This window comes from Dipodomys merriami, unplaced genomic scaffold (genome assembly GCF_024711535.1).
Source record: "Dipodomys merriami isolate MVZ:Mamm:240054 unplaced genomic scaffold, mDipMer1.0.p SCAF_48, whole genome shotgun sequence".
NCBI lineage: Eukaryota > Metazoa > Chordata > Mammalia > Rodentia > Heteromyidae > Dipodomys > Dipodomys merriami.
The window spans coordinates 2878459-2905516 of record NW_027206046.1 but is presented as its reverse complement, the minus strand read 5'-3'; the positions used below and the strand labels follow the sequence as shown (position 1 = coordinate 2905516).

At 51.3% G+C, this 27058-nt stretch overlaps 1 protein-coding gene across 1 annotated transcript in view; it reads right to left on the bottom strand.

Annotated features, from left to right (window-relative positions):
• The window catches only part of Igdcc3 (immunoglobulin superfamily DCC subclass member 3), a 40371-nt gene extending 14979 nt beyond the window's left edge, over window positions 1-25392 (bottom strand). Inside the window, exons 1-2 of the mRNA XM_069995441.1 lie at window positions 25293-25392; window positions 22499-22804 (exon numbers count right to left, since the gene is read on the bottom strand). Of these exons, the coding sequence (XP_069851542.1) occupies window positions 22499-22804; window positions 25293-25392 (406 nt within the window). The remainder of the gene's footprint in view (window positions 1-22498; window positions 22805-25292) is intronic.
• Between the last annotated feature and the right edge of the window lie 1666 nt (window positions 25393-27058).

Here is a 27058-nt window from a genome sequence, read left to right as displayed (position 1 = left end):
GTCAGGCCTGGATCTGATTAGACAGGCTGGGGGGTGGGGGTGGGGAATCAGGAAGGGGCAGCCAAAGGTCAGGGCACAGCTCTGGGAAGGAAGCAGAGGCCTCCCACCTTTTGACTACAGCCAGACTTCTATCCGGTGTGTGATGATAAAAAGAGCTGGGGGGTGAGGGCTGGGCGCATTGGGAGGGAAAGTTCAAAACCTAGACTTTGCAAAAGCTAATGGCACTGGGGATCTGAGGGGCCGACGGCCCCCCCCTTCCCCCCAGTCACTCAGGAGGGGGGCTAGGAGCCAGACTCTTCCAAAGGCCCTTTCAGTGGTATGTGCCTTCTCCTGGGCCAACATCCTTCTGGAAACCAAGCCCCTCTTTAGGTAGCTCAGAAAGAATTATTATTATTCTTTTCTTTTGGTCGATCGTGGGGCTTGAACTCAGGGCCTGGCCTCAGCTCTTCAGCTCAAGGCTAGCACTCTACCACATGAGCCACAGTGCCTCTTCCAGCTTTTTTTTTCTTTTTGCTTATGTGGTGCTGAGGAATCGAACCCAGGGCCTCAGGCATGCGAGGCAAGCGCTCTACCACTGAGCCACCTTCCCAGCCCAGAATTATTATTATTCTTAATAATAATTTTTTTGCCAGTTTTGGGGCTTGAACTCAGGGCCTGGGCACTGTCCCTGAGCTTCTTTTTGCTCAAGGCTTAAGCACTTTACCACTTGAGCCACAGTGCCATTTCTGGCTTTTTCTGTGTATGTGGCACTAAGGAATCGAACCAAGAGCTTCATGCATGCTAGGCAAGCACTCTACCACTAAGCCACAGTCCTAGACCGCCCCTAAAATTTTGTGTTCAAGGCTAGCACTCTAATCATTTGAGCTACAGCCTCACTTCTGGCTTTTTGATAGTTTATCAAAGAGTCTCCTAGACTTTCCTGCCGGGGCAAACCATGATCCTCAGATCTCAGCTTCATGAGTAGCTAGGATTACAGATGTGAACCACATGCCCCCACCCTGATATATTATCTATTAAACACTCATATCCATTCACATTAAGTTGTAAAATGTTAAAAAAAAAAATTGTGCCAGGGCTGGGAAGGTGGCTCAGTGGTAGAGCGCTTGCCTTGCATGCATGAGGCCCTGGGTTGGATTCCCCAGCACCACATAAGCAAAAAGGAAAAAAGCCGGAAGTGGTGCTGTGGCTCAAGTGGTAGAGCGCTAGCCTTGAGCTGAAGAGCTGAGGGACAGCGCCCAGGCCCAGAGCTCAGGCCCCATGACTGGACCCCCCAAAAAAACAAAAAAAAATTGTGCCAGTACTGGGACTTGATTTCAGGGTCTTGTACTCCTGGTTGGCTTTAAAAAAATTACTTTACTGTTATTATAGAGGTGATGCACATACAGAGAGATTACAATTACATGAATCAGGTAATGAATACATTTCCTTTCATACATGGTCATCTGTTCCCACACTCTCTCCCAGTCCCTCCCTACCATCTCCACCCATGAATTGTATAGTTCACTTTCCAGTCCAGTGCGCTCCACTGCTGCACTTTTACTGGTTAGTTTTCTCCATCCAGGATAGCACTCTACCACTTGAGCCACAACACTCCTTCTTGATTTTCCATCTCTCTATCTGTCTCTCTATCTATCTCTCTATCTATCTCTCTATCTATCTCTCTATCTATCTATCTATCTATCTATCTATCTATCTATTTTGCTGGCTAATCGGAGATAAGAATCTCTCAGCTTTGTCTGCTGGCTTCAAACCTCAGTCCTCAGATTTCGGCCTCCTGAGTAGCTAGGATTACAGACATGAGAGCCACAGTGCCTGACTTAAATTTATTAGCATGTATTAATTGTAAAAAGGAGTTTCATGGTGCTATTTACCACATTAAAAAAAAAAAGGAACATAAAAAGGAGCTGAGAGGTCTCAAAACAGGGCTGGGAGCCAGGAAAGAGGTAGGTAACTTCCCTCTAGGGTATCAGCCATCCACAGGGAAGATAAAGCTGTGAGAGTTAGGGAAAGAAGCCTCAGGCCTTGGAGAGTTGGAGGAAAGAAAGCTGCAGGGATGAGATGGTAAAAGGGGTGTGTGTGGGGTGTCTTCTGGGGGCAAAAGGGAAGCTGGTAGAACTACAGTGTGGTCTCCACTATCTTCCCCCCTGCCCAGGGGCTTCATAGAAGCCCCAGTAGACAAGCTGTCAGTTAGAAGAGGCCACTGGGTAATGGAGGCCTTGATTTCTCTAGTAAAATGTTTATGAAGCCTATAAACTCATGCTTTTATTGGTCAGGCTCATTGCGGGTGTTGGATGTGGCTCTCTGAGGTGTAGTTAAAACACCTGCTGAACGAGGCACCAAGGGACGCTCTGCCCTTTACTCAAACCCACTAGACCCACCAGAAAGCAGTGGTGGCACACAGCAGGATCCTGGCAGGGCGCAGAAGCAAGCCAAGCCCCAACCTGCATGCTCTGTAAACCCATGGAAGCCTGTCTGTTTATTTGTTTGTATATTTATTTAGTGTCAATACTGGGGCTTGAATTCAGTCAGGACCTTAGGCACTGTCCTTTAGTTTTTTTTCCACTTGAAACTCTACCACCTGAGCCATAACTCCACTTCTGTTTTGGTTTTGTTTTTTTTGGGGGGGTGGTTAATGGAGATAACGATTCTGCTGGAACTTTCCTACTGGGGCTAGTTTCAACTCATGATCCTCAGCTCTCAGCCTCCTGAGAAGCTAGGATTACAGATGTGAGCCACTGGCAACTGGCTTTGAATGGAGGTTTGAAACTTGGGAAGAAGAGAGATCAGCGTGGGGCCCCGCGGTGTTGTTGGGGTGTATCCAGGGGTGCTCCATCCAGAGAGGCCTGGGGCAGCTGATCTGCTTTGAGAAGTTTTGCCTCCCTCTGTCTACCTCCTCAGTGTCTTCAAGCCCTGACCTTGGGCCCCGCCCCTTCCTCCCACCCTCCTGCTCCACCAGCCCCTCACCAACTCCCTCCACCCCAGCCCCAATTCAAACACAAAAGCCAACTTTGTCTTTCAAGGAGGCAGCCATAAATCTACATTTCTCCCCTTTCTGCGGCCACCTCTGACAAATAGGGGCCTGAAAGCAGGGGAGGGGGGGGATGGAGTGGACTGGTGTGGGGTGGGGGGCTGGATTGGGCTTGGGGAAGTCCCTATATCCAGCTATTGGTTGCTGAAGGACCTGGTGAGACTTGAACCTTTTTGGGGGGGTAGGTGTGGGGAAGGAGTACTAAGGTTTGAACTTAGGGCCTCTGGCTTTCCCTTAGCTTTTCGTTTTTCTTTTTGCCAGTCCTGGGACTGGAACTCAGGGCCTGGTCTCTGTCCCTGAGCTTCTTTAAGCTCAAGGCTAGCACTCCTACCATTTGAGTCACAGCTCCATTTCCAGTTTTTTCTGTGTATGAGGTACTGAGGAACCCAATCCAGGACTTCCTGCATGCTAGGCAAGCACTGTATACCATTAAGACACATTTCCAGTCCACTTTGAGCCACAGCTCCACTTCCGGTTTTGTAGTGGTTAATTGGAGGTAAGAGTCTCATCATGGGCTTTCCTTCTGGGCTGGCTTTGAACTGAGACCCTCAGATCTCAGCCTCCTGAGTAGCTAGGATTGCAGACATGAAGCACTAACGCCTAGCAGCACAGAACCTTTGATTCCATAGTAAGTCAAAGACAGGGCTGTAGGGGAGATAATGGGGTGCTCTCAGTAGCCCCCCTGGGCTTGAGCCCACTTGAGAGACTCCAGTCCTTCCTTCTGATCCAGCCAGAGCCTCCCCCCTCCTTCCTGTCTTCTGAGGAGGGGGGCGAAGTGTAACAGGAGGAGATACCGGGTCTAGTAAGCACACAGCCTTCCTGGGGGTGAGATTGTTCATGGCCTCCTGAGAATTGGGGTAAGGATGAAAGAAGCACCCCTTGCTCCACGTACAGGCTCACTGTGATATTTTCAAAAGCAGTGTCCCCATTTCAGACGACTCTGCCCTGTTTTGTCCTCCTCCCCCCCCCCCTCGCCTCACCAGGTTTGGATTGGGAAATTGAGTCACCTGTCCTACTTAAGGGTCAGCCCAGTCTGTATCACTAGCAGAAAGGGACTGACTATTGGGTAGCACCTTGGGCTTACATCCCTACAGAAACAACCAGAAGGTAAATGCACCAGAATTTTAGTTACTGCTACCATAATATGGCCCCACCCCGCTCTCTTTTCTTTGTTGTTGGTGGTGGTTGTGAGGCTTGAACTCTGGGCCTGGATGCTGTCCCTGAGCTCTTCAGCTCAGGGCTAGCACTCTACTACTTGAGCCACACAGCACCACTGCCAGCCTTTTCTGCTTATGAGGTGCTGAGGAATAGAACCCAGGGCCTCAGGCATGCAAGGCAAGCGCTCTACCACTGAGCCACCTGCCCAGTAGCCCCTGCCCTCCTCTCCCTTTTTTATGTGCTTGTCATGGGTCTTGAACTCATGTTCTTCTTTAGCATTGTCCCCCCCCCCAAGGCTGGTGCTCTATCACTTAGCCACACTTCCAGCTTTTGGTGGGTTAATTGGAGATCAAGTCTCATGGATTTGTCTGGCCTGGCTAGCTCTGAACTGTGATGAGCCACCAGGCTTAGAGATGCAAAAGCCACTGGGCCACATGGTGGATGTCTCCTCCTCCGTATTACCCTGAAGTTGGGAGGGATAATTGCCAGTTCTTCCAGGGCACAGAGAGGTAAAGTAATTTGAAGGATCACACAAGGGCTATGGAAAGCATTTGAACTTAGGGTAATCAAACTCCAGGCCTACTTAATGGTCTTTTCGATATCTCAGCTGCGCTGGATAAGAAAAGATGGATCCCAATGCTACTCAAAAATGGCTGGTGAGCTGGGAAGGTGGCTCAGTGGTAAAAATGGCTGGTGAGGTCTGTGGACATTTGCATAGGAAAACACAAAGCCCCACATCAATATCTCAGACCTCACACTACCATTCTTCTCCACATTCTGAGATGCCATTATACAAGGAGCTTCACTTGGACTTCACCAGGGTTTGGTAGTTCTATTGAGTATAACTAATGCATAATGATTACTGTACTCACAAATATTCTACTATCAAGCTCAGGGGCACCAAAGACTCACACCTATAATCCTAGTTACTCAGGAGGCTGAGATCTGAGGATCCCGGTTCAAAGCCAACCTGGGCAGCAAAGTCTATAAGACTCTCATCTCCAGTGAACCAGCAAAAAGCTGGAAATAGAGCTGTGGCTCAAGTGGTAAAGCAAAAAAATTTTTGTTGGAGCAATAAAATAGGCCAAGGTGGATTGAAAGACCTTGAGTTCCAGACCCTATGCTGGCACAAAAACAAATAACTAAACAATACAAAAACAAAACAAACAGAAGTAGCTGGGTGTTGGAGCCTCACGCCTATCATCCTAGTTTCCCAGGAGGCTGAGGTTTGAGGATCATAGTTCAAGGCCTGCACAGGCAGGAAAGCTCCTGAGACTCCTTCTCCCCCTCAAAAAACAAAACAAAACACCCCAAAAGCCAGAAGTGGAGCCGTTGCTCAAGTAGTAGAGCATTCACTTTAAGCAGAAAAAAAAAAAAAAACTCAGGGACAGCGCCCAGGCCTCGTGTTCAAGCCCAAGAACCAGCACACGCACAAAAAGAAAATATAAAAACAAAAACATTAACAAACCACAGTGGCATGTAGCTGCAACCTGGAAGGTGCTCTACTTCTAAGTAGCAGGCAGGCTGCAGGTCAGGTTATGGGAGTCAATTTAGGAATACCCTGCCTTGGGTTTGACAATGTCCAGGCTCAGCAGAACCTTTCTCCACCAAACTACATGTCTCTACTAGCGTCAGGGTCACCAATCTTCATTATGTAAACCTGCCCAGTCCCAGAATATCCTTCACTTCCGTTGCTTTGGACAGGATACCTGATCTCCCTCACCTCCCGGAAGGGGGGAAGGAGAAGGGCCCCTGGTGAGGGGAACCCGGCTGGGAACTATTAAATAAATTGCTTTCACATGACCATGGGGACAACTCAACAAAAAAGATACTGCCCCCAAATTTCCAGAGCCCTAATATCATTAGGATTGGTAAGGGTTAACAGGAGAGAGCTTAGTTCATGGAGAGGCAAGCTGAGCTCTGGACTAGCTTGGCCTCAACTTCAACTGAAGCTTTCTCGTCTGTAAAAGGAAGGGAGACAGGATGTACAAAATAATCCCCAAGGTCCATTCACACATTAAGATTTTGAGGCCAGGTGTCAGAGGCTCATGACTATAATCCTAGCTACTTAAGAGGTTGAGATCTAAGGATCAAGGTTCGAGACCAGTCTGGACAGAAAAGTCTGTGAGAATCTTATCTCCAATTAACCACTAAAAAGCAGAGATGAGCCATGGTTCAAGTGGTAGAGTACCAACCTTGAATACAAAAGCGTAGGGGTAGCACCCAGGTCCTGAGTTCAAGCCTCATTACTCATTACACACACAAGGAATTAGGACATTAGATAAAGTGAATGGACATTTTGCTATTCTCTAAGTATGGCCTTAAATAGAATCTCTGCAACTCATCACTAAGCCTAAATGTCCTTCCCCAAACTCTCCAGAATAAGTGTCACTTTTTGGAGATGGAGAGGAAAGGCCATCTGTGGGGAGATCATACAGTTTCTTGGCTGCTTATAGAATGGCAACACTTGAAGATTGATAAGACTCATTTGGAGAATTCCACTCCTTTTCATGTATTTTTTTTTTTTTTTTTTTGCCAGCCTTGGGGCTTGAACTCAGGGACTGGGCACTGTCCCTGAGCTGCTTTTTGCTCAAGGCTAGTACGCTACCACTTGAGCCAGAGCTCTACTTCTGGCTTTTTCTGTTTATGTACCACTAAGCTACATTCCCTACCCCCCTACCTCACCTGAGACTTTTTTTTGGGGGGGGTCCGGTCGTGGGGCCTGAACTCTGGGCTCTGTCCCTCAGCTCTTCAGCTCAAGGCTAGCGCTCTACCACTTGAGCCACAGCGCCACTTCCGGCTTGTTTCTTTTTGCTTATGTGGTGCTGAGGAATCGAACCCAGGGCCTTGAGCATGCAAGGCAAGCGCTCTACCACTGAGCCACCTTCCCAGCCCCTCACCTGAGACTCTTATCTCCAATTAACCACCAGAAAACCGGAAGTTTAAAAAGCCAGCTGATTTCATAGTTGAGGGCTGTCCATGTGAGCTACGCGTGTCCCCTTGAATATGCTGCTTATTGCTACTTTAACTCAAGGATTCATGCTCTCCCTGGGCTTGCTTGTTCAGCTGGTGCTCTACCACTTGAGCCAAGCCTCCAGCCCAGCTTTTTGCTAGTTCATTGGAAATGGAGTCCTGGGACTCAAACCTCTATCCTCTACATCTCAGCCACAAAATCTCCTGGCTTCAAATCTCCATCCTGTGCATCTCAGCCTCCTAAGTAACTAGCACTGCAGGCATGAAGTTGTCCCTTTGCCTTTGCTACCTGTCTGCCCAGAACTTTTTGCTGGATTCTCTCTATAAGCACTTGCTTTCCTCCACAGCCCCCAAAGAAAGCAGAACTCCTAACTGTGCATTGCCTGTAGCAACGCTCTCTAGCCCTTTTCAGACTGTCTTATTAAGAGTCTGCTGCTCACATACCTGCAGCCTTTGAGTCCTTGAAGGGTAATTTTACCTTTCTGCTTCCAGAGCCAAGAACTTGCCTGGACACTGACTTGAAGGGTCACACGGCCCTGGGGGGGGGGGGGGGGAACCAATCCCAAATCATCTTCCACTCAGATTCCCAGGTTTAGACAATGCCTTGTCCCTCCCTCCTCCTCAACCAACCAACTAATTCTCTACCTTAGTCTCTGCATCTAAATCCAGGAATCTGGCTTTAAGTAGTGAGTGGGATAGTGTGCTCCAGGCCTAGGCACTGTCCCTGAGCTTTTCTGCTCAAGGATGGCTCTCTACCACTTGAGCCACAGCTCTAACATTCGGCTTTTTGGTAGTTCATTGGAGATAAGACTCTCAAAGACTTTCCTGCCCAGGTTGGCTTTGAACCACGATCTTCAGATCTGAGCCTCCTGGGAGGTAGCTAGCATGACAGGCCTGAGTCACCGGGAGTCCTCGGGTTAAGAATCCCCACAGGGATGGCAGATTCTCAGCCCGGTCCCCCTACAAGTCTAGCTGGAGGCTTGGCAGATTGGAGCAGTCGGATTCCAAGAGGGGGATGGTGGGGATGGGAGGCCAGGGGAAGGGGGGGGGGGAGAGGATGGAGAAAGCCGGGGAGGGGGAGGGGGATCTCTCAGTTGAGGCATCTGGGGGTGGGCAGACGGGGTCAGGGCCCGAGCCTGGGGCCCTGAGAGCCGTGCGCACTGAGTAAGTGGGACCATCTGCTGGGCTCGGCGGAGGTCAGCGCTTTGTGTCCGGCGGCCCCTCCCCTCCCCTCCCCCCTGCGTGCCCTTTGACTCCCAGGACTCAAAAAAGGAGAAAAGCACTTGAGGTCCTGATGAAAGTGGGGGGAGAGGCCTCCGGGACCCCCCCTCCCTTCCCCGCGCCATCGGGGCCGGGGCGCAGGGCGCAGGGCGCAGCGCCGGTTCCCAGCGCCCGGCCGGGTGCGCGCGGGGCCCCTTTGAAGTGGCCGCAGCTGCAGGCCCCGCCCCGCGGCTAATCCCCCCGCATAGCCATAGTGTCCGCGCTGAATGGCGCGGGCTAATTACCTCGCTCGCACCACCGCGGGTGAATGAGAGAATCCGGCATTGTGCGCGGCGAATGGAGAAAATAAGACAGCCATTGTCCTCGCGCGCCAAACGAGGGTTTGATGTCGCTGGGGGCGAGCGAGGCACCATTTCCCCGCCACCTCCCAGTTCCCTAACCCACTCACACACACACACACACACACACAATCAGGCAGCTCAGTTTCCCCCAGCTGGGTCTGGTGGGTGGGGGAATCCCGTGGTCCAGGACATTTGGGGAAACTGAGGAAGCACTGTGGGAGAGACCTGGGCAGCCACCTACTGCTCCCCCCGGGGCTCCACGCACACTTGGACCCTCCTACTGGGCCAATAAGCAAAGGAACAAACAAAACCACAGGCCTTCAAGAGCCTCCTTTGATGTTTGTCAACACAAAAATCGATCAGGGATGAGGCTGGGAAGGTGGCTCAGTGGTTGAGTGCTTGCCTCGCGTGCATGAGGCCCTGGGTTCGATTCCTCGATTCATAAACAGAAGTGGCGCTGTGGCTCAAGTGGTAGAACACTAGTCTTGAGTTGAAGAGCTCAGGGACAGCGCCCAGGCCCAGAGTTCAAGCCCCATGAACAACTCCCCCCCACACCTCAAAAAAAACCGATGATGGGGAGCAAGAGGGGACCTCACCACCTTGGTATCCCCAGGGGGCCATTGGTTGAAAGCCTGGAGAAGTTGGAAGAAGACAGAAAAGGCTCAGAAAAGAAGGGCAAAGAAAATGCAGATCCAGAAAACCTACTGTAGGGCGGGGAAGGTGGCTCAGTGGTAGAGCACTTGCCTTGCATGCATGAAGCCCTGGGTTCGATTCCTCAGCACCACATAAGCAAAAAGAAAAAAAGCCAGAAGTGGTGCTGTGGCTCAGGTGGTAGAGCGCTAGCCTTGAGCTGAAGAGCTGAGGGACAGTGCCCAGGCCCAGAATTCAGGCCCCACGACTGACCCCTCCCCCCAAAAAAAGAAAACCTACTGTAGATATTGGGGCTTGAACTCAGGGCCTCCCAGTTCCTGGTTAGCTTTTCCACTCAAGGCTGTTACTCTACCATTTCAGCCACACCTCTCCCTCTGGCTTTGTGCTAGTTAGTTGGAGATAAATGGACTGCTTGGGCTGGCTTTGAACTGGGATCCTCAGATCGCAGCCTCCTGATGGGATTACAGCTATGGGAACAGGAGCTTCAGGAAGCAGTTTTGATCCCAGGGGTTCCAAAGGAGGGGTGCAGTGAAACTGAGCCAGACATTTCTTACCTATATGGAGGTAGCTCAGCTAGGCAATCAGAGCTAAAGAAAACCATGATGGGGGCTGGGAAGCTGAACATTGTACTGGTTCTGATAGTTACATCAGCTCTTCACCACCACTACCACCTTCTCCCCCTTTTCTCCCCCCCCTCCACTTGTGCTACTCCTGGGGCATGAACTCAGAGCCTGGCATTGTCCCTGGCATTGTCCCTTAGCTTTTTATATTCAATGCTAGCACTTTTCCACTTGAGCCACAGCTGGCTTTTTGGTGGTTAATTGGAGATAAGAGTCTCATAGACTTTCCTGTCCCAGGCTGGCTTTGAACCAAGACCCTCAGATCTCAACCTCCCAAGTAGCTAGGATTACAAGGGTGCGTCTCCAGTGCCTGGCTTTTTTCCTCCCAACTACCAACTCCAGCAAGTTTCTCTGGAGAATGGGGAAGAGTTTCCAAAGATGACCCAAAGATCAGGAAATAGTATGTCTTTCTGTTCTGTTCCTTGGAGTACTTAGGTAGGAATCAGATAGGATCAGGACAGAGGTTTTGAGCTTTGCTCATTTGAGTACTAACCTGCTTTATTATTCCTCTCTTCTGTATATCCTGTTTTGTTAGAAGCTTGCACCTCTGAGTGCCTCCTTACAGGCCTTGGATTATGTCTATGTTATAAGCATGGCCCATGTCCTTTCAGGTTTGTCAAAAGATAAAAGATCAAATACTACCAAACACCAGTGCTCTTGCCTAGAGTTCTAGCTACACAGGAGGCTGAGGTTTGAGGATTGCCATTCAAAGCCAGCTTGGGCAGGAAAGTCTAGGAGCCTTTCATTTTCAATTAACTAACAAAAAGCCAGAAGTAGAGCCGTAGCTCAAGTGGTAAAGCACCAACCTTGGACCAAAAAAAGCTAAGGGACAGCATACAGGCCCCAGGTTCAAGCCCTAGTACTGAGCTAAAAAAAAAAAAAAAGACTGTGGAAAATGAACTATTCAGGGACAGGAGGAGGGAACTGGAGGAAAATGAAGAAAGGGGTGATATTGTCCAAAAGAGAAATATATGTATTACCTGAATTGTGAAATGGTAACCCTTAATGATAACAATAATGAAAAGGAACAGCATTCTGTTCCATTCTGCTCTATTCTGAAGCAACTGTCCAGTAGTTGCTGGCCCTGCTGGACCTTGTTCAGTATTACCAATCACTAGCTATTAACAGTGCTCCATGAAAAGCCTGCTTTCAGAATTTTAAGTATAAGCCTCAACCCAATCTAGAATCCGAGTTTAATTTAACCCTGCTCAGAACCCCAGATGTGATCATTATGTTTTTCTTAATAACTCTCCTAACCAAATCTTCATCATAGTCATATTTCTTCCACCTAAGTCTTGAGGACCTTAAGCTGCTTGACTTTCTAACACCTGCTGCTGCTGCAAACTACTGTGCAATGCACAATCTGCCTCGTTAGCCAGTTTAGAGAACTCCAGAACAAAACAAAGAGCTAAAAGCAGAATTGCTGTGCGTGCATGGGGTACAGGCTAGAGGCCCGGCACCCAGCCAATCTGACCTCCCTCTTTCTTCCACCTCCAGCCTCCCCTTTCCAGGACCTAGGGACTCCAAGGAATGATGCTTAATGTCAGCTTTTCTGGAGAGAAAAAGGATTTATTCAAGGAAACAACAGCTAGTTAGTTGCAGATCAAAGACCATTCTAATGTCTTACAGGCAAGTGGTTTCATTTTACAAGATGACTAAGATCGCTGGAACCCAAATGCCAAATAGAATTGTCACTCAATATTGCGATATCTGTGCCTTTGTGGTCAGACCACACTTCAGCAACAGTGCCTGGAGATCTAATCTTTGGATACCTTATACTTTGGAAAATGGTTCACTACTCAAAAAGCCAGAGGGGGGAGGAGTGGCTTAGTGGTAGAGTGCTTGCCTTGCAAGCATGAGGCCCTGGGTTCAATTCCTCAGCACCACATAAGCAGAAAAAACCAGAAGAGGCACTGTGGCTCAAGTGGTAGAGCACTAGCCTTGAGCTAAAGAGCTAAGGGACAGTGCCCAAGCCCAGAGTTCAACTCCCATGACCGACAAAAAAAAGTCAAAGGGGCCTGGTGCTTGGTGGCTTATGCCAATAATCTTAGCTGCTCAGGAGGCTGAGATCTGAGGATCTAGGTTCAAAGGCAGCCTGCACAGACAAAGGGAGAGACAGATTCTGATTTCCAATTGACCAGCAAAAGTCCAGATGTGGAGGTGTGACTCAAATGGTGAACACCAGGCTTGAGTGGAAAACGTTAAAGGAGAGTAACTTGGCTCTGAGTTCAAGCCCCAGTACCAGTACGCAGGAGTATGTGTACACACACACACACACACACACACACACACACACACACACACACACACGCACACACGCACACACGCACATATGCACACACACAGAGTAGGGGATGGAGGATGCCAGTTAAGACCACATACGAAAACATGAAACCCTTTCATCTTCTTTGAGTTGAGAACAGCTAGCCATAACCACTCTGAGCTCCTGCCAGGGACGTGGGTGCTTGCTAATCTTGGCTTTGGTAGACCTGCTCCTAGAAACCCTATAGTTAGATCTTACTAGCTTCTGGGCACTTGTGGCTCACTTCTGTAATCCTAGCTGCTCAGGAGGCTGAGAGCTAAGGATCGCAGTTCAAAGCCAGCCTAGGCAGGAAAGTCTACGAGATTCTTATCTCCAGTTAACCACCAGGAATACTTTAAGTGGTAGAGTGCTAGCCTTGAGCAAAAGAGCTCAGGGATAGCACCCAGGCCCCAAGTTCAAGCCCCATAACCGACAAAAAAAAAAAAAAAAAAAAAAGAGAGAAGAAAAAGAAAGAGAAAGGAAAGGAAAGGAAAGGAAAGGAAAGGAAAAGATCTTACTGGTTTCACTTGGGCTGCTGAGCTTTAGAAGGTAAGCGCTGGGCAGCAGGTCAGACAGAGCTCCAGGAGTTTGCCAAATATATTTATATTTATATATTTCCTGGCCCAGGACTTGTCCTGATCTCCTAGACCCCAGAGAACAAAGCTGGATATACAGTCCAATGGATCTTTCTTAAATTGCGATAAAAGCAGTGTCATACTGGGTGCAGCGATGCACACCTATAATCTCGGCGCTCAGGAGGCTGAGGCCAGATGAAGGTTACTTAGAGAGTTGGCGGTCAGCTTGGGGTACAGAGTGAGATCCTGTTTCGAAAATAAAAACAAACCTCTAAGCAACTTTTATTTGAGCAAAGCCTTGATCCCATAAACATCAAAGCAGCTTGCTTGTAATGATCTTGGCTTTTTCACGGTTTGATGGGGAAATGACTGATTTATGAACAAAGTTGGAAACAGATGAAGGAAGCAGGAATAAGAAAAAGGCTCCATCCAGCCTCCTTATGCATATTGTCACGATTGGTGACCTGAATAATGATACAACAGCATCCCAATGCAATATGCAAGAGACAGGAGATTAGCCAAGGTTTTTCCAAGGGGCTAGAGAACTCAAATGCAGTTTTAAGAGATCTTAAACAATTAAGGTGAAGGCGATTTCTTTTTTTAATATGTATGTGTACCAGCACTGGGGCTTGAACTCAGGGCTTGAACTCAGTGCCTGAATGCTGTCCCTTTGCTTTTTGTTTTTGCTGTCCTTGATACTCTATCACTTGAGCTTCAGGTTTATTTCTGGCTTTGGGCTGGTTCATTGGAGCCTAGACTCTCACAATCTTTTCTTCCCTAGTCTGGCTTTGAATTGTGATTCTCAGATCTCAGCCTCCTGAGTAATTTAAAATTATAGACACCAGTATCCAGCTATGAAGAGATTTTTTTAATGGAAATATAGTAAGTGAGATGTATGAGTAAAAAAAATAACAGTTATTAAACCATGTTTGAGGATGGCAGAAAAAGATCTGGAAATATTGTACACCACTATGTTTCTGTTTTCTAAGATCTTACTTAGTTCTGGCTGTGAAATTAGACCCCAAATCCCATTCAACCAATTAGAAATTTGACATTATAAAGAGTAGCTAGAGTTGGGCACTGGTGTCTCATGCTTATAATCCTAGCTACTCAAGGAGGCTGAGATCTGAGGATCATGGTTCAAAGCCAGCCTGGGCAGAAAAGCTCATGAGACTCTTAACTCTAGTACACTACCAAAAAGCTGGAAATTGAGCTGTGGCTCAAGTGGTAGAATGCTAGTCTTGAGCAAAATCTGCTCAGGGACAGTGCTCAGGCCCTCAGTTCAAGCCTCAGGACTGGCTCAACAACACAAAGAAGGAGGAGGAAGAAGAGGAGGAGAAGGAGGAAGAAGAGGAGGAGGAGGAGGAGGAGGAGGAGGAGGAGGAGGAGGAAAAAGAAAAAGAAGAAAGGAAAGAAAGAAAGGAGGAGCAACTAGACCATCATATCACTTTACCATGTATTCAGGACTTGGGACACAGTGTTTTTTCTCTCTGGGCCTCAGTTTCCAGGGCAGTGATGAGAAATGCAAACTGAGAGAGAGGGGACAGCAGGGTAAAGGTGCATTCCATTTTGAGCCACAGCCCACTTCTGGTTTGGGGGTGGTTAATTGGAATCTCACAGGTTTTTTTTTTGTTTTGTTTTTGCCAGTCCTGAGCTTGAACTCAGGTCCTGGGCACTGTCCCTGAGCTTCTTTTGCGCAAGGCTAGCACTCTACCACTTGATCCACAGTGCCACTTCCAGCTTTTTCTGTATATGTGGTACGGAGGAATCGAACTCAGGGCTTCATGCATGCAAGGCAAGCACTCTACCACTAAGCCACATTCCCAGCCTTCTCACAGACTTTTCTATCCGGGCTGGCTTTGAACCGTGATCCTCAGATCTCAGCCTCCTGAGTAACTGGGACTACAGGCGTGAGCCACTAGTGCCCGGCTGGGAGCAGCCTTTATAAGGAGGTCACATACCCCAGAATTTGGAACCTCCAAAATCCAAGAGCTTTAAGGTAGAAGCAGGACAGGAACTAGGAGCAGCTGTGTGCTGGCTGTCTCTAAGAAGGTATGGCTCTGTGCGCATGCTCCCAAGAAGTCACAGTCCCCTTATTCCAGAGATCCCACCCATTCTGGAGCCCCAGTCCTTACTAGACACAGCCTCCCCCTTCCCAGCCCGGCTGCTTTGTTTCCAAGCAGGCTGTTCCCAACCCATTGTTCAGTGGGGCCAGGAGGGCAGGGGACCCACCACAGACCCTTCCTCAGGTTGGGGTGAAGAAGGATCATCTATCTCCCAGCCTTTAGGCAGGCAGAGACGAGGGGGGAGGGGAAGCACTGAACTCCTAAGGTCTTAGGCCGCTGGACCCTAGGGACTGTGGCTATGGCCCCAGCCAGGGGACAGGACAAGGACAATCAGTAGCTTCTGCTCCTCCAGGCTGATTATGGCTCCCCCCCTCCTTACACACACACCTCCCCTCCTCCTGCCTGGACCCCTGGAGAGAAGGAGCCTTCTGAGTCTTGCCAGATCCTCTCCTGCGATTTGTTCTGAATTTTCAAACAAAGAGTAATTATGACAGATGTGGAGCAATCAGCATCATTATGCAGGGAAACAAGAATGGGGGGGGAGCTGGGGGACCCTAGGGGGGGGAGGGGAACCTCTACTTCCAATAGCCCCAGCCACCTCCCAACTTCTTTCACTTGAGCTAAGTGGTCTGTGCCTACAGGTAGAAAGGACCAGAACTTGCTCTGCCAGGGCCATCTGTAATGACGGGGGAGGGTAGGAGAGTGCCCCTACCTCACCTGCCCAGAATCAGATGCCACGTTGACCAGGGTTCGAAGCTATTCTCTACTCTCCACCATCCTCTATCCATCCATCCTACCCTACCCCCAAGGATCTGTTCTCAAGGGATTTTTTTTGGGGGGTCCGGTCATGGGGCCTGAACTCTGGGCCTGGGCGCTGTCCCTCAGCTCTTCAGCTCAAGGCTAGCGCTCTACCACTTGAGCCACAACGCCACTTCCAGCTTTTTTTTTCTTCTTATGTGGTGCTGAGGAATCGAACCCAGGGCCTCAGGCATGCAAGGCAAGCACTCTACCACTGAGCCACCTTCCCAGCCCAAAGAGGATTTTGTTTTAACCCCTTCTGAAAATAGTACTGTGAACACTGGATCAGATCAGGCAGGTTTGGGTTTAAATCTCTCTTTCCTCAGGGTTCCTGTGGCTCACACCTGTAACCCCAGCTACTCGGGAGATGCTGAGATCTGAAGAACAAGGTTCAAAGCCAGCCCAGGGCAGGAATGGCCCTTGGAGATTCTGATGTCCAATGAAGCATCAAAAAGCCAGAAGCAGAGCTGTGGCTCAAGTAGTAGAGCACCAGCCTTGAGAAAAAGAAAGAAAGAAAGAAAAGCTAAGAGACAGAGCCCAGGACCTGAGGAAAGCCTTCTCTTCTTCTTCTTCTTCTTTTTTGCTAGTTGTGGGGTCTGAACTCTTGGCCTGGGCGCTGTCCCTCAGCTCTTCAGCTCAAGGCTAACGCTCTACCACTTGAGCCACAGCGCCACTTCTGGCTTTTTCTGCTTATGTGGTGCTGAGGAATCAAACCCAGGGCTTCACGCATGCAAGGCAAGCACTCACTAAAGCCACATTCCCAGCCCCTCTCCTCCTCTTCTTGAACCACAGGGAGGCGCTGGGGAAGGCCAGACAAACCAGAAGGGCTCCCTTACTGCCCAGGCTGGAGGGCCCATAGGTCCTTGGGCAGGTCATGACCTTTGGGGCTCAGTTTGAAAGTGTGTAAAATGAGAAGGTTGGGCTACCTGAGCTCCTAAGTTTGCCCAGACCCCTACCTGCAGGCTGGGGTGATATATCAGCCCATCTCAGGCTGGGAATTGAAGGATTCTTTTGTTGCAGCTCAGGGAAAAAGGCTACATACAGCATGCTTTCCTCTCATGGTGGTCTACCCCTCCTCTTCATTTTAGGGGGTCTGGTCTCCATCTGCCCACCCCAAGTCCCCAAGGGCCTGTTGATCGCTGTCCCCCCCCTCACATTCCAGTGGCCTTGGGGCAGCAGCCAGACCAGAAAGTCCAGTTCCTGTCCATTATCACCGCTAGCATCTCCTTGCAACCCAACACCAGCATTCCAGAGAGTGGCCCAGGGCTGCCCACCACCCACCCATGGTCAGTGTCAGTGTCCAGCTCTGAGACAGACCATAGCCAGGGGCCAGGTTCTCAGATTCCTCTCCTTCAATGACTGTCTGCCTCCTGCCGTGTGTGAGGGTAGGGGCAGGGGGGGCTGCAAAAGAGACCCTTCTTTTAAGATACTCTTTGAACCCCATCTTTTTGCTCTCTGCAGCAGATTTCTGAGCCCAGCAGGTGAGAGAAGAGTCCAGAAGATTCAAAAGAAAGGCAGGATGAAGCACAGAGCAATGAAAGCAGGGAGAGGAGCTGGGGAGGAAGAAGGTGGGCGGGGCCAAGCAGGAGAAACTGGGGTCTGGCTATATCCGAAACAAATACAATGCCCCGTGCTGGTGGCTCACCCCTGTAATCCTAACTACTAAGGAGGCTGAGATCTAAGGATCCCAGTTTGAAGCTAGACCTGGCAGTAAAGTTCAAAAGACTCTTAATTCCAATTAACCACCAAAAAGCTGGAGGTGAAGGTGTGGCTCAAGTGGTAGAGCACCAGCCTTGAGCAAAAAAGTCTATGAAGCTCTGAGTTCAAACCCCAGAACATACTCTCTGTCTCTGTCTCTGTCTCTGTCTCTCTCTCTCTCTCTCTCTCTCTCTCACACACACACACACACACACAGATCTCTGCGTTCCTTGCTTGTGACAAGGCTCCAGCCAGAGAAACTTGGGGTGCCATTTTGAGTGGAATCATCCAGTCCAGTCTTTAAACAAAGACAACACTGGTGGGCTGGGAAGGTGGCTCAGTGGTAGAGCGCTTGCCTTGCATGCTCGAGGCCCTGGGTTCGATTCCTCAGCACCACATAAGCAAAAAGAAAAAAGCCGGAAGTGGCGCTGTGGCTCAAGTGGTAGAGCGCTAGCCTTGAGCTGAAGAGCTGAGGGACAGCGCCCAGGCCCAGAGTTCAGGCCCCATGACCGGACCCAAAAAAAAAAAAAAAGACAACACTGGTCTGTCTGGTTTTCCATTCTGGGCATCCATCTATCCCAGTGTATTTTTTGTTGTTGTTTTGAACTCAAGGCCTGGGCACTATCCTTTAGGATTTTGGGGTTTTGTTGTAGTTGTTTGGTGCAGGTTTTTTGTTTTGTTTTGTTTTGTTTTTTGCTTAAAACTGGCATTCTCCCACTTGAGCCACAGCTCTACTTCTGGCTTTTGGGTGGTTAACTGGAGGTAAGAATCTCACGGACTTTCCTGCCAGGGCAAGCTTCGAACCTCCATCCTCAGATCTTAGCCTCTTGAGTAGCTAATATGACAGGCGTGAGCCACTAAAGTCCAGCTTTCAGTCTATTTTGATTAAGGCATTATAGAACAGCCTTCCAACTACTGTGCAAATATCTCTCTCTCTCTCTCTCTCTCTCTCTCACACACACACACACACACACACACACACACACACACACACACACTTCAGCCCTTGGGGACTCTGAAGAGGCAAAGGGAAAGGCAATACAAGAAGGCCAGGAGTGAAAAAGTCCTTTCTCCCTGGGGGTGGGGAGGGGGCAGAGGGTTAAGGGGGGGAAGAGGGGGGGCCCTGTTTCATTTGCAGGCTGCAAATGCCTCTTCTATTCACCGGCCCACATTCCCAGCCCAGGCGCCTGGCCACTGACAATGCGGGGACAGGAACAGAGAAGATTTGCACATTGTGTTTAAGGGGCCAGCTGGCTGCCTGTGACAGTGCATCCAAGGTGTGGGAACCAGAAACTCTCCCCGTCCACATTCATATCCTGCGGGCGGGGTGAGGGGGAGCCTGGGGCTCCGAAAATGGGGCCTCCCCCTCCACAGTCAGGGTCCAAACGGGCTACAGCCTCTGTCTAAGCAGAGAGGAAAGGCAAGGAGTCAAGATCCAGGTGCACAGGGGACTGAGCCCAGCTGGTGAGGTAGAGCGAGCCTAGGTCCTCTAGAGATGAATCATCACCCCAGGATCCTGCCCACAGTTCTGGTCCTTTGAGCCATCAATTCTGAGGTGGAGGAGAGAAAGATCAAGACAAGCAGCCCAGAGGCGCTGGTGGCTCACACCTGTAATCCTAGCTACTCGGGAGGCTGAGATCTGAGGATCGTGGTTTGAAGGCAGCCCTGTTATGAGAGTCCATGAGGTTCTTATTGCCAATGAACCACCGGAAAACTGGAAGTGGCGCTGTGGCTCCAGTGGTAGAGCGCTAGCCTTGAGCTGAAGAGCTGAGGGACAGGGCGTGGGGGAGAGATCTAAGCTGCAGCTCACCCTGACACCTCACAAGGATCGCACTGAAGTCCATTGAGATACAAAGAGAACCCCTCTGGCCTAGGGGGTCACATGCCCAACAGACAGGGCCTGAGATCTGGATGTACACATGTGTCTTCCTGCTGGAGTGTATTGGGTAAATTGTGCATCTACCAGCCAATGGGGCTGAGCAGGCCTCTCCCTCATTGACTCCTGGGGGACAGGCAGAAGCTGTGGGAGGGGGAGGGGCGCTAGAAGCCCCTCATCCCTTTTGGAAAGCCACCTTCCCACATCACATACCACATCTGTAATGCCAGCAGGCAAAAATGGGCAGGGAGTGATTTCCCCAAGGAAGAAAGGCAGGCAGCCAATCAGGCTGCAAGCTTTCTAGGGACACCAGCCAATGGAGTGAGAGAATGGAATCCAGCCACGTGGTTGCTTGGCATCCAAGCATGTCCCCAGGGGGCCACAGCCTGGCGAGGGAGGGGGGAAGGCCACCTCAGACTGCCAGTGCTTAGAGGCAAAGTCCTCAGCTCTCTCCAGAAACCCAGAGGACAAGCCAGGCCCACCCTCCACACAGCTGAATTCCTCACACTGCTAGAGCGGAAGGAAAGCAAACAGATTGCAGGTATTATCATTTATAGAACACCGGGCACTCAGCCGGGCGCTGGTGGCTCACGCCTGTAATCCTAGCTACTCAGGAGGCTGAGATCTGAGGATCCCCATTCAAAGCCAGCCCAGGCAGGAGAGACGGTGAGACTCCTATCTCCAATAAACCACCAGAAAACCGGAAGTGGCGCTGTAGCTCAAGTGGTAGAGCTCTTGCCTTGAGCTGAAGAGCTGAGGGACAGCGCCCAGGCCCAGAGTTCAAGCCCCACGACCGGCAAAAAAAAATAAATAAAGAAAGAAAAAATGTTTCCCATGAGTTCTTCTCCACACCCCACCCCTTCTTAAGCTCCTGAAGATTTACCCACTAGGATCCTAGGTTGGCTAGCTTCTTTTTTGGTTTTCTGTGCTGATCCTGGGGCTTGAACTCAGAGCCTAGGTACTCTCTAGCCTTTTTCAGTCATTACTCTACCACAGCTCTACTTCCTGCTTTTCGGTGGGTAAGTGGAGGTAAGAGTCACAAGGACTTTCCTGCCCAAGCTGGCCTTGAACTGCGATCCTCATATCTCATCCTCCTGAGTAGCTGGGATTACAGGCATGAGCCACCCACCGGTGCCTGGCTTAACTAGCTGCTAGTACTCAGCACTGAAGCAGGCCATGAAGGCTAGGAAGCATCAGTCTGGGAAGGCTCAAGTCCTGCTCTGGTCCCCAGCCTCTGTCCACGAGTCTCTTCCTCACACTCAGCCATCTGCTCCGAGGCTGCACCAGCCTCCCCTGCAGTGCCAGGAGGGAGGGTCAGGACAAGGGTGTCTGAGCCAGAAGTGATTCCATCTCCAAGTCCAGGGCTGCCTCCCAGCGAGCTCCATATGGGGGCCTGGATCAGCCTTCCTCAGAACAAAGAGACATCTTCAGCCCAGCAAGAGGGCCCCTGCTTCCAACAATTCATCACTCACCAGCCCTTCAGAGCAATGGGACGGGTACGAATGCCCTCAGAGCCAGAAAGAAACTTGTCGGCTTGCAAGGAGAGAGGCAGCGTGCCATGGGAGTGAAGTAGGGTGGTGTGGGGTTCAGGCTACCGATGCTGAAGCCCTGGCTTTTCTGCTTCCCAGAATGTCAGGGAAAGCCGGGCACTGGTGGCTCACACCTGTAATCCTGGCTACTCAGGAGGCTGAGATCTGAGCATCAAGGTTCAAAGCCAGCTGGGGCAGGAAAGTCCCACCAGGCTCTTATCTCCAATAAACCACCAGAAAACCAAAAGCGGTGCTGTAGCTCAAGTGGTAGAGCACCAGCCTTAAGCATGAAGAGGCTCAGGGACAGTGCCCAGGCCCTGAGTTCAAGTCCCATAACCAACCAACACACACACACACACACACACAAGGCCCTGAGTTCAAGCCCCATGACCAACACACACACACACACACACACACACACACACACACACACACACACACACACACACACACACACACAAGCCAAAGCATCTTTTATAGGGACAGATCACTCTCTGAAGTAGAGAGATATGGGAGGGAGAATATTTTCACTTGACAACATCTGTGTCCTTTCTCAAGAGCGGAGATTCTCCCCCCACGAACCCCACAGCTTCTCAGCTTGCCGTTTTCCTTACAATGCGCAGATAAGTTGGGTTTACTTATCACTCTCTCAGTGTGTACAAGTTAAATAACAGGATTTTCAAGATTGTTGTTAAAGCACAGCCACCTTTTAAATCAACACAACTGTGGGCGATCTATCAGCAACAGCAAAGCACAGTGGTAGGGCCAAAATATTGCCTGGCCTTTTCTCTCCCAGTCTAAAAAAAAAAAAAAAGCACATTTGTGCCAGGTACTGGTGATTCACACCTATGATCTGAACTATGAAGAAGGCTGAAATCTGAGGATCACAGTTCAAAGCCAGCCCAGGCAAGAAAGTCCATGAGGAGTCTAATCTCCAATGAACCACCAAAAAAGTCAGAAGTAGAGCTGTGGCTCAAGTGGTAGAGTGCTAACCTTGTGCAAAAAAAAGCTTGGAGACAGTGCCCAGGCCCTGAGTTCAACTCTAGGACAAGTACAAAAAGAAAAAACAATGCAGAGAGTTGAAATAACCCTCTAAAAGTCTCTGAAATGGGTTGGGCACTATCATTCTAGCTATTCAGGAAGCTGAGATCTGAGGATCATAGTTCAAAGCCAACCCGGGAGGAAAGTTTGTGAGACTTATCTCCAATTAACCACCAGAAAACCAGAAGTGATGCTGTGGCTCAAAGTTATGGAGCGCAAGCCTCAAGCGTAAAAAGCTTGGTGACAAGGGCTTAGTGGTAGAGTGCTTGCCTAGCATGCATGAAGCCATAGGTTCGATTCCTTAGTGCCACATAAACAGAAATGGAACTGTGGCTCAAGTGGTAGAGTGCTAGGCCCAGAAGAAGCTCAGGGACAGTGCCCAGGCCAGGAGTTCAGCCTGTGAACTAAGAATGAGTCAATTATGTCTCTGGCACTGGGAATGCCCACAGTTTAATAGGCAGGTAGAAACAGGAAACAGCACAAGTGTGTTTGACTACATTCTTGTCCATTCATATTCTACCAATCCATGAAACGTGCACATGATCTAATTCTACCATCTAGGGTCATTACTGTGCACCTAAAGCTGCTGATACAAAGGGAAAACAAGGAATGACTACTTACTTGCAGCCTGGATTCGGGCCTTCCGGCTGACCACCAGCCCAAAGCGGTTCTGTGCCACACATTCATAGTCGCCCTCGTCTGAAGGGCTAGCTCCCCGCTCCAGCCGGAAGTGATGGATCAGCAAGGACCCATTGGCCAGCAGGGTGGTGTGGGAGTTGTCTGGCAACTCAGCACCATTCTTCCTCCAGGTGACTCTCAATGGAGGAGTCCCTTCCACTTTACAGCCCAGCACTATGGGCTGCCCAGGGACCCCAACATCATCGCTTGGTTCCACAGTAAACGCCAGTTCAGCAGCGCGGCCCAGACCTGCATCAAGGGAGGAGAGGTTTATTGGGGGGGGGTGCATAGTCGAGATGGGGTTCCCCAGGCAGAGACTATAAGTTTAAGACTTCAAGTCGCCACACTCCATCTCCAGGTTTCTGAGATATGAATAAGAATCATCAGCCAGGCCGGTGCTGGTGGCTCACGCCTATAATCCTAGCCACCTACTGAGATCTGAGGATCACTATTCAAAGCTAAGACTGGACAGGCTGGACATGGACCCATGATTCAAGTGGTAGAGCACCAGGGGCAGCTCTCAGACTCTGAGTTCACACCCTAGTACTAGTGCACCTGTGTGTGCATGCACACACACACACATAAAGAAAGATGACTATCATTTGCACCATTCTCTGTTTCACAGATAAGGAAACTGAATCCCAGAGGTGTTTGGGGACTTTTCCAGGGTCTTAGTTGCAATGCCAAAAGAATCAAAAGCAAAGCTCATTCCAACACAGCAGCTGGTCTGGTCTCCTGTGGCAACCCAGGGTCTGGCTTTAGTCCAGACTTCCTCATGTAGGCCACACGTAGACTCACACCTGTAATCCTAGCTACTCTGGAGGCTGAGATAGGAAGATCCCAACTCAAGTCCAGCCGGCAAAGACAAATGTGTGAGATTCTTCAACTAACCACCAAAAGGCCGGAAGTGGCACTGTAACTCAAGTGGTAGAGCTCCAGTCATGAGTGAAAAAGCTTAGAGACAAATTGGGCGCTGGTAGCTCATGTCTGTAATGCTAGCTACTCAGGGGGCTGAGATCTGAGGATTGAGGATCGCCGGTCAAAGCCAGCCCGGACAAGAAAGTCTGTGAGACTCTTTAGCTCCAATAAACCACCAGAAAACCAGAAGTGATGCTATGGCTCAAATGGTAAGAGTGCTGGCCTTGAGCTGAAGAGCTGAGGGACAGCGCCGGGGCCCAGAGTTCAAGCCCCACTACCAAAAACTAAAAGCTTAGAGAGTTCAGACTCGGAGTTCAAGCACCAGTACAGGTACACAAATAGAAACTTTAAGGAAGAATAATAAAGATTGTGGCCTAGGGTTGTTTAACAACAAACTGGAAGGCACTAGGGAAGCTGTAAGTCCTAAAGAAATAGAGATAGTAACGAAGCATGCTTTGGGCTGGCAAACCCACCAGAGATCTGCTTTGATGCCTGGTGGGGAACAGAGGTTGTGGGTCTAGGATTCCAGGGTACAGGCTAGGCTGTGGGGTTGCTCCTAACCCCATGCTTTGGGTGTTGGTCCTTTGGCCTTTGTTACAGAGAGAAATGAGTAGCAAACCCCAGCTGAGAGTTTCCAAAGCTCAGCGGGAAAGGGTCCTAGAACTTTTTCTTGCAGCCAACCTCAGGGCTGTAGCAGAAGAGAAATGAGCTGGAAGATGAGAGGGGGTGGGGGGAGTAGGCTGGTCTGGGAATCAGCAAGCTCTCCATGCCCAGGCATCATGCCAAGTCACCAACTTCTCCGGCAAGCAACTTACCAGACCAGTTACCACTTCACTCCAGGAAGAAAAAGAAAGAAAAAGTGCCTGGCATAAAAGAGCAACTTCAGCACCGCCCCCCCCCCCCCTTTCCCCGCACTTTTCCAGGGAACTAGCGATCCTGCCATTCGCTGTCCATGTTGGAGGACATAGATGGGGAGATAAAAGGCGGGGGGGGGGGGGCGCAGGGCTCCTGGATCCAGCCTCTTCTCAGGGGAACGCGACATTTGCAGCCCAAACTCCGAGAAAACACTTATCACCTTCCACATTTCCTGAGCCCCCCCAAATCACCCCAGTAAAACCATTGGGAGGAGGGGGAAAAATAAAGTTTCTCCTCGCTGTATGTTCTGCTTCTTGGCAGAGGACAGGAGAGCTCACAACCCAAACCCCGGGTGGGGTGGGAATGGGTGTGTTTGTGGGGCGTCTGCTGAGAACTTGGGGCGCGAGTGGGAAGGGAGTAGATCGGTTCCCCTCTCCCGCAATGTGGGCCTATTGCGCCCACCGAGGTGGTGGTGGGGCCGGAGCTCCAGGCGGGTGCAGCGGGACCGGCCCGGGAGCGCAGGCTGGGTCCCCAGGGCGCGCTCCGGGCAGGGCGGGGCCGCGGGCATCCCCGGGGTGCCCGGGGCTCCCCAGCTCCGGATTTCTCCTTCTCTCCTCACTCGCCGATCGTCCTCCTCCTCCATCTCCTCCTGCTCCTCTTCTTCCTCGGCATCGCCCTCCGCACCCCTTTTGGACCAGCCCCACCTCCGAGCCCCGACGCGCCCTCTCCGCCCGGGCTGCGCACCCCCCCCCCCTCCCCAGTCCCCGGTGCAGTCGGGTCTCAGTCGTCCCCCGCACCTCGGCCTCCCCGATCGCCAGTGCCAGCCCCGGGTCTCCCCGCTCCGGGCTCCCGCGTCCGACAGGTCTGGATCCCCGAGTCCCCCACCCCGCGCGATCGCCGCCAGGGATCCCGGTCCAGGTACCCCCCCCCAACCCCACCCGGGGCTGCAGCGCGCCCCGCTCACCCTGGCTCGGCGCGGGCAGCAGCAGCAGCAGCAGCAGCAGCAGCGGCCGGAGCCGGAGCCGCAGCGGGCGGCGCGGGGACGCGGCGCGCGGCGCAGCCATGGGGGCTCCCGCTCCTTCGGCCGCGGCGACTCGGGGGTGGGGTGTGGGGGGGCGGCTCACAGCGCCCCGCGGGGCCGGGGCCGAGGCCGGGGCTCAGGCGGGGGCCGAGCCCGGGCGGCGGGGGGCTGCGGGCGCATGGCTGGCCTAGGAGCGCGGGGCGCGCGGGGGGAGCGCCGCTTGCGCCATCTTGCACCCAAGCCCGGCGATCTGTCAGCCTCGCCCCTCCCCGCCCCGCCCTCCTCCCCCTCCCCGGCCGGCCCTCCCCCCCCCGCTGTCCCCTCCCCTCCCTTCCTCCGGTCCCCCCCCCCCCAACCCCCGCGCCCTCCCCGGAGGCCGGGTCTGGGGAACAAAAGAGCCGGCGAGCGCTTTGAGCGGCCGGACATTCCCGGCTGCGCGGCGGACGCGCCCCCCTGCGCTTTGAACTGCGGTCCCCCCGAATCCCCGCGTGGTCCCCCGAGTCCATGGGCCCGCCAGCCAGCCCTAGAGGGAAGGGAGGGGGAAACACGCCGCAGCATCGCACCCCTTCCCCGGGTCTGCTGGGTCCAGAGATCAGGGCTATAAAGTTGTCCGAAGATTCGTTGTGCCGTGGGGGCCCCCGGGGGGCCCCCCTCGGGAGGGAGGGAAGTCGTCTCCAGGCACACGACTGATGGGACCCTTCAGACGGAGGAGGCTGTGCGGCCTTTGGGGAAAGCAGACCCGAGTGATGGGAACCTAGAAAAGGAGAAAGTTCTGCCTGGTGTCTAACCTACCACCAGCCCCAAGCCCAGGCCTCCGTGGTCCCCAGGTCTGGACAAAGGAGAACCCATCGGAAGTTCAAAGGCCAGTGACAGGGGATGTTTCCCATCTGAGAACTGAGAACTTAGGGAGACCACATGGGTCCCACAGGAGTGACATCCTGAGCCCGGTGTAGAGAGAGGCTCATGCCTGTCATCCTAGGAAGCTGAGGTTGGAGTGGAGCTGTGATTCAAGTGGTAGAGTGCCTGCCTTGAGTGAAAAAGCTAAGGGAGAGCTGGGAAGGTGGCTCAGTGGTACAGCGCTTGCCTTGCATGCATGAGGCCCTGGGTTCGATTCCTCAGCACCACATAAGCAGAAAAAGCCAGAAGTGGCACTGTGGCTCAAGTGATAGAGCGCTAGCCTTGCGCTGAAGAGCTGAAGGACAGTGCCCAGTCCCCGGGTTCAGACCCCCATGACCCACAAAAAAAGAAAAGCTAAGGGAGAGCATGGGGCCCCCCGGGGTTCAAACCTCAATACTGGCATCCATGAGCATGCAGCACACACAAAAGACATCCTTATGATAGCCTAGCCCTCAAAGAGCTTGACTCTTGACCTCTTGCGACCATATTAAATGAGCTGTTGATCTAGCATGGTGGATTATTGAGTAGTTAAGTTCTAGTAGCTGCAGTTGAAGACTGGAATTGGAAAGGTACTAGTATAGCTAAGTCTCTCTTCCCTCCCTGTTTTGTGACTCCCTTTGTACTGGGGCTTGAATTCAGGTACTGTACCCTAGCACTTTTTTTGGGCGGGGGGGGGGGGGGAATCAGTTGTGGGGCTTAAACTCAGGGCCTGGGCTCTGTCTCTGAGTTGCTTTGTGTTCAAACCTAGCGCTCTACCACTTGAGCCACAGTTCCACTTCTGGCTTTTTGGTGGTTATTTGGAGGTAAGAGTC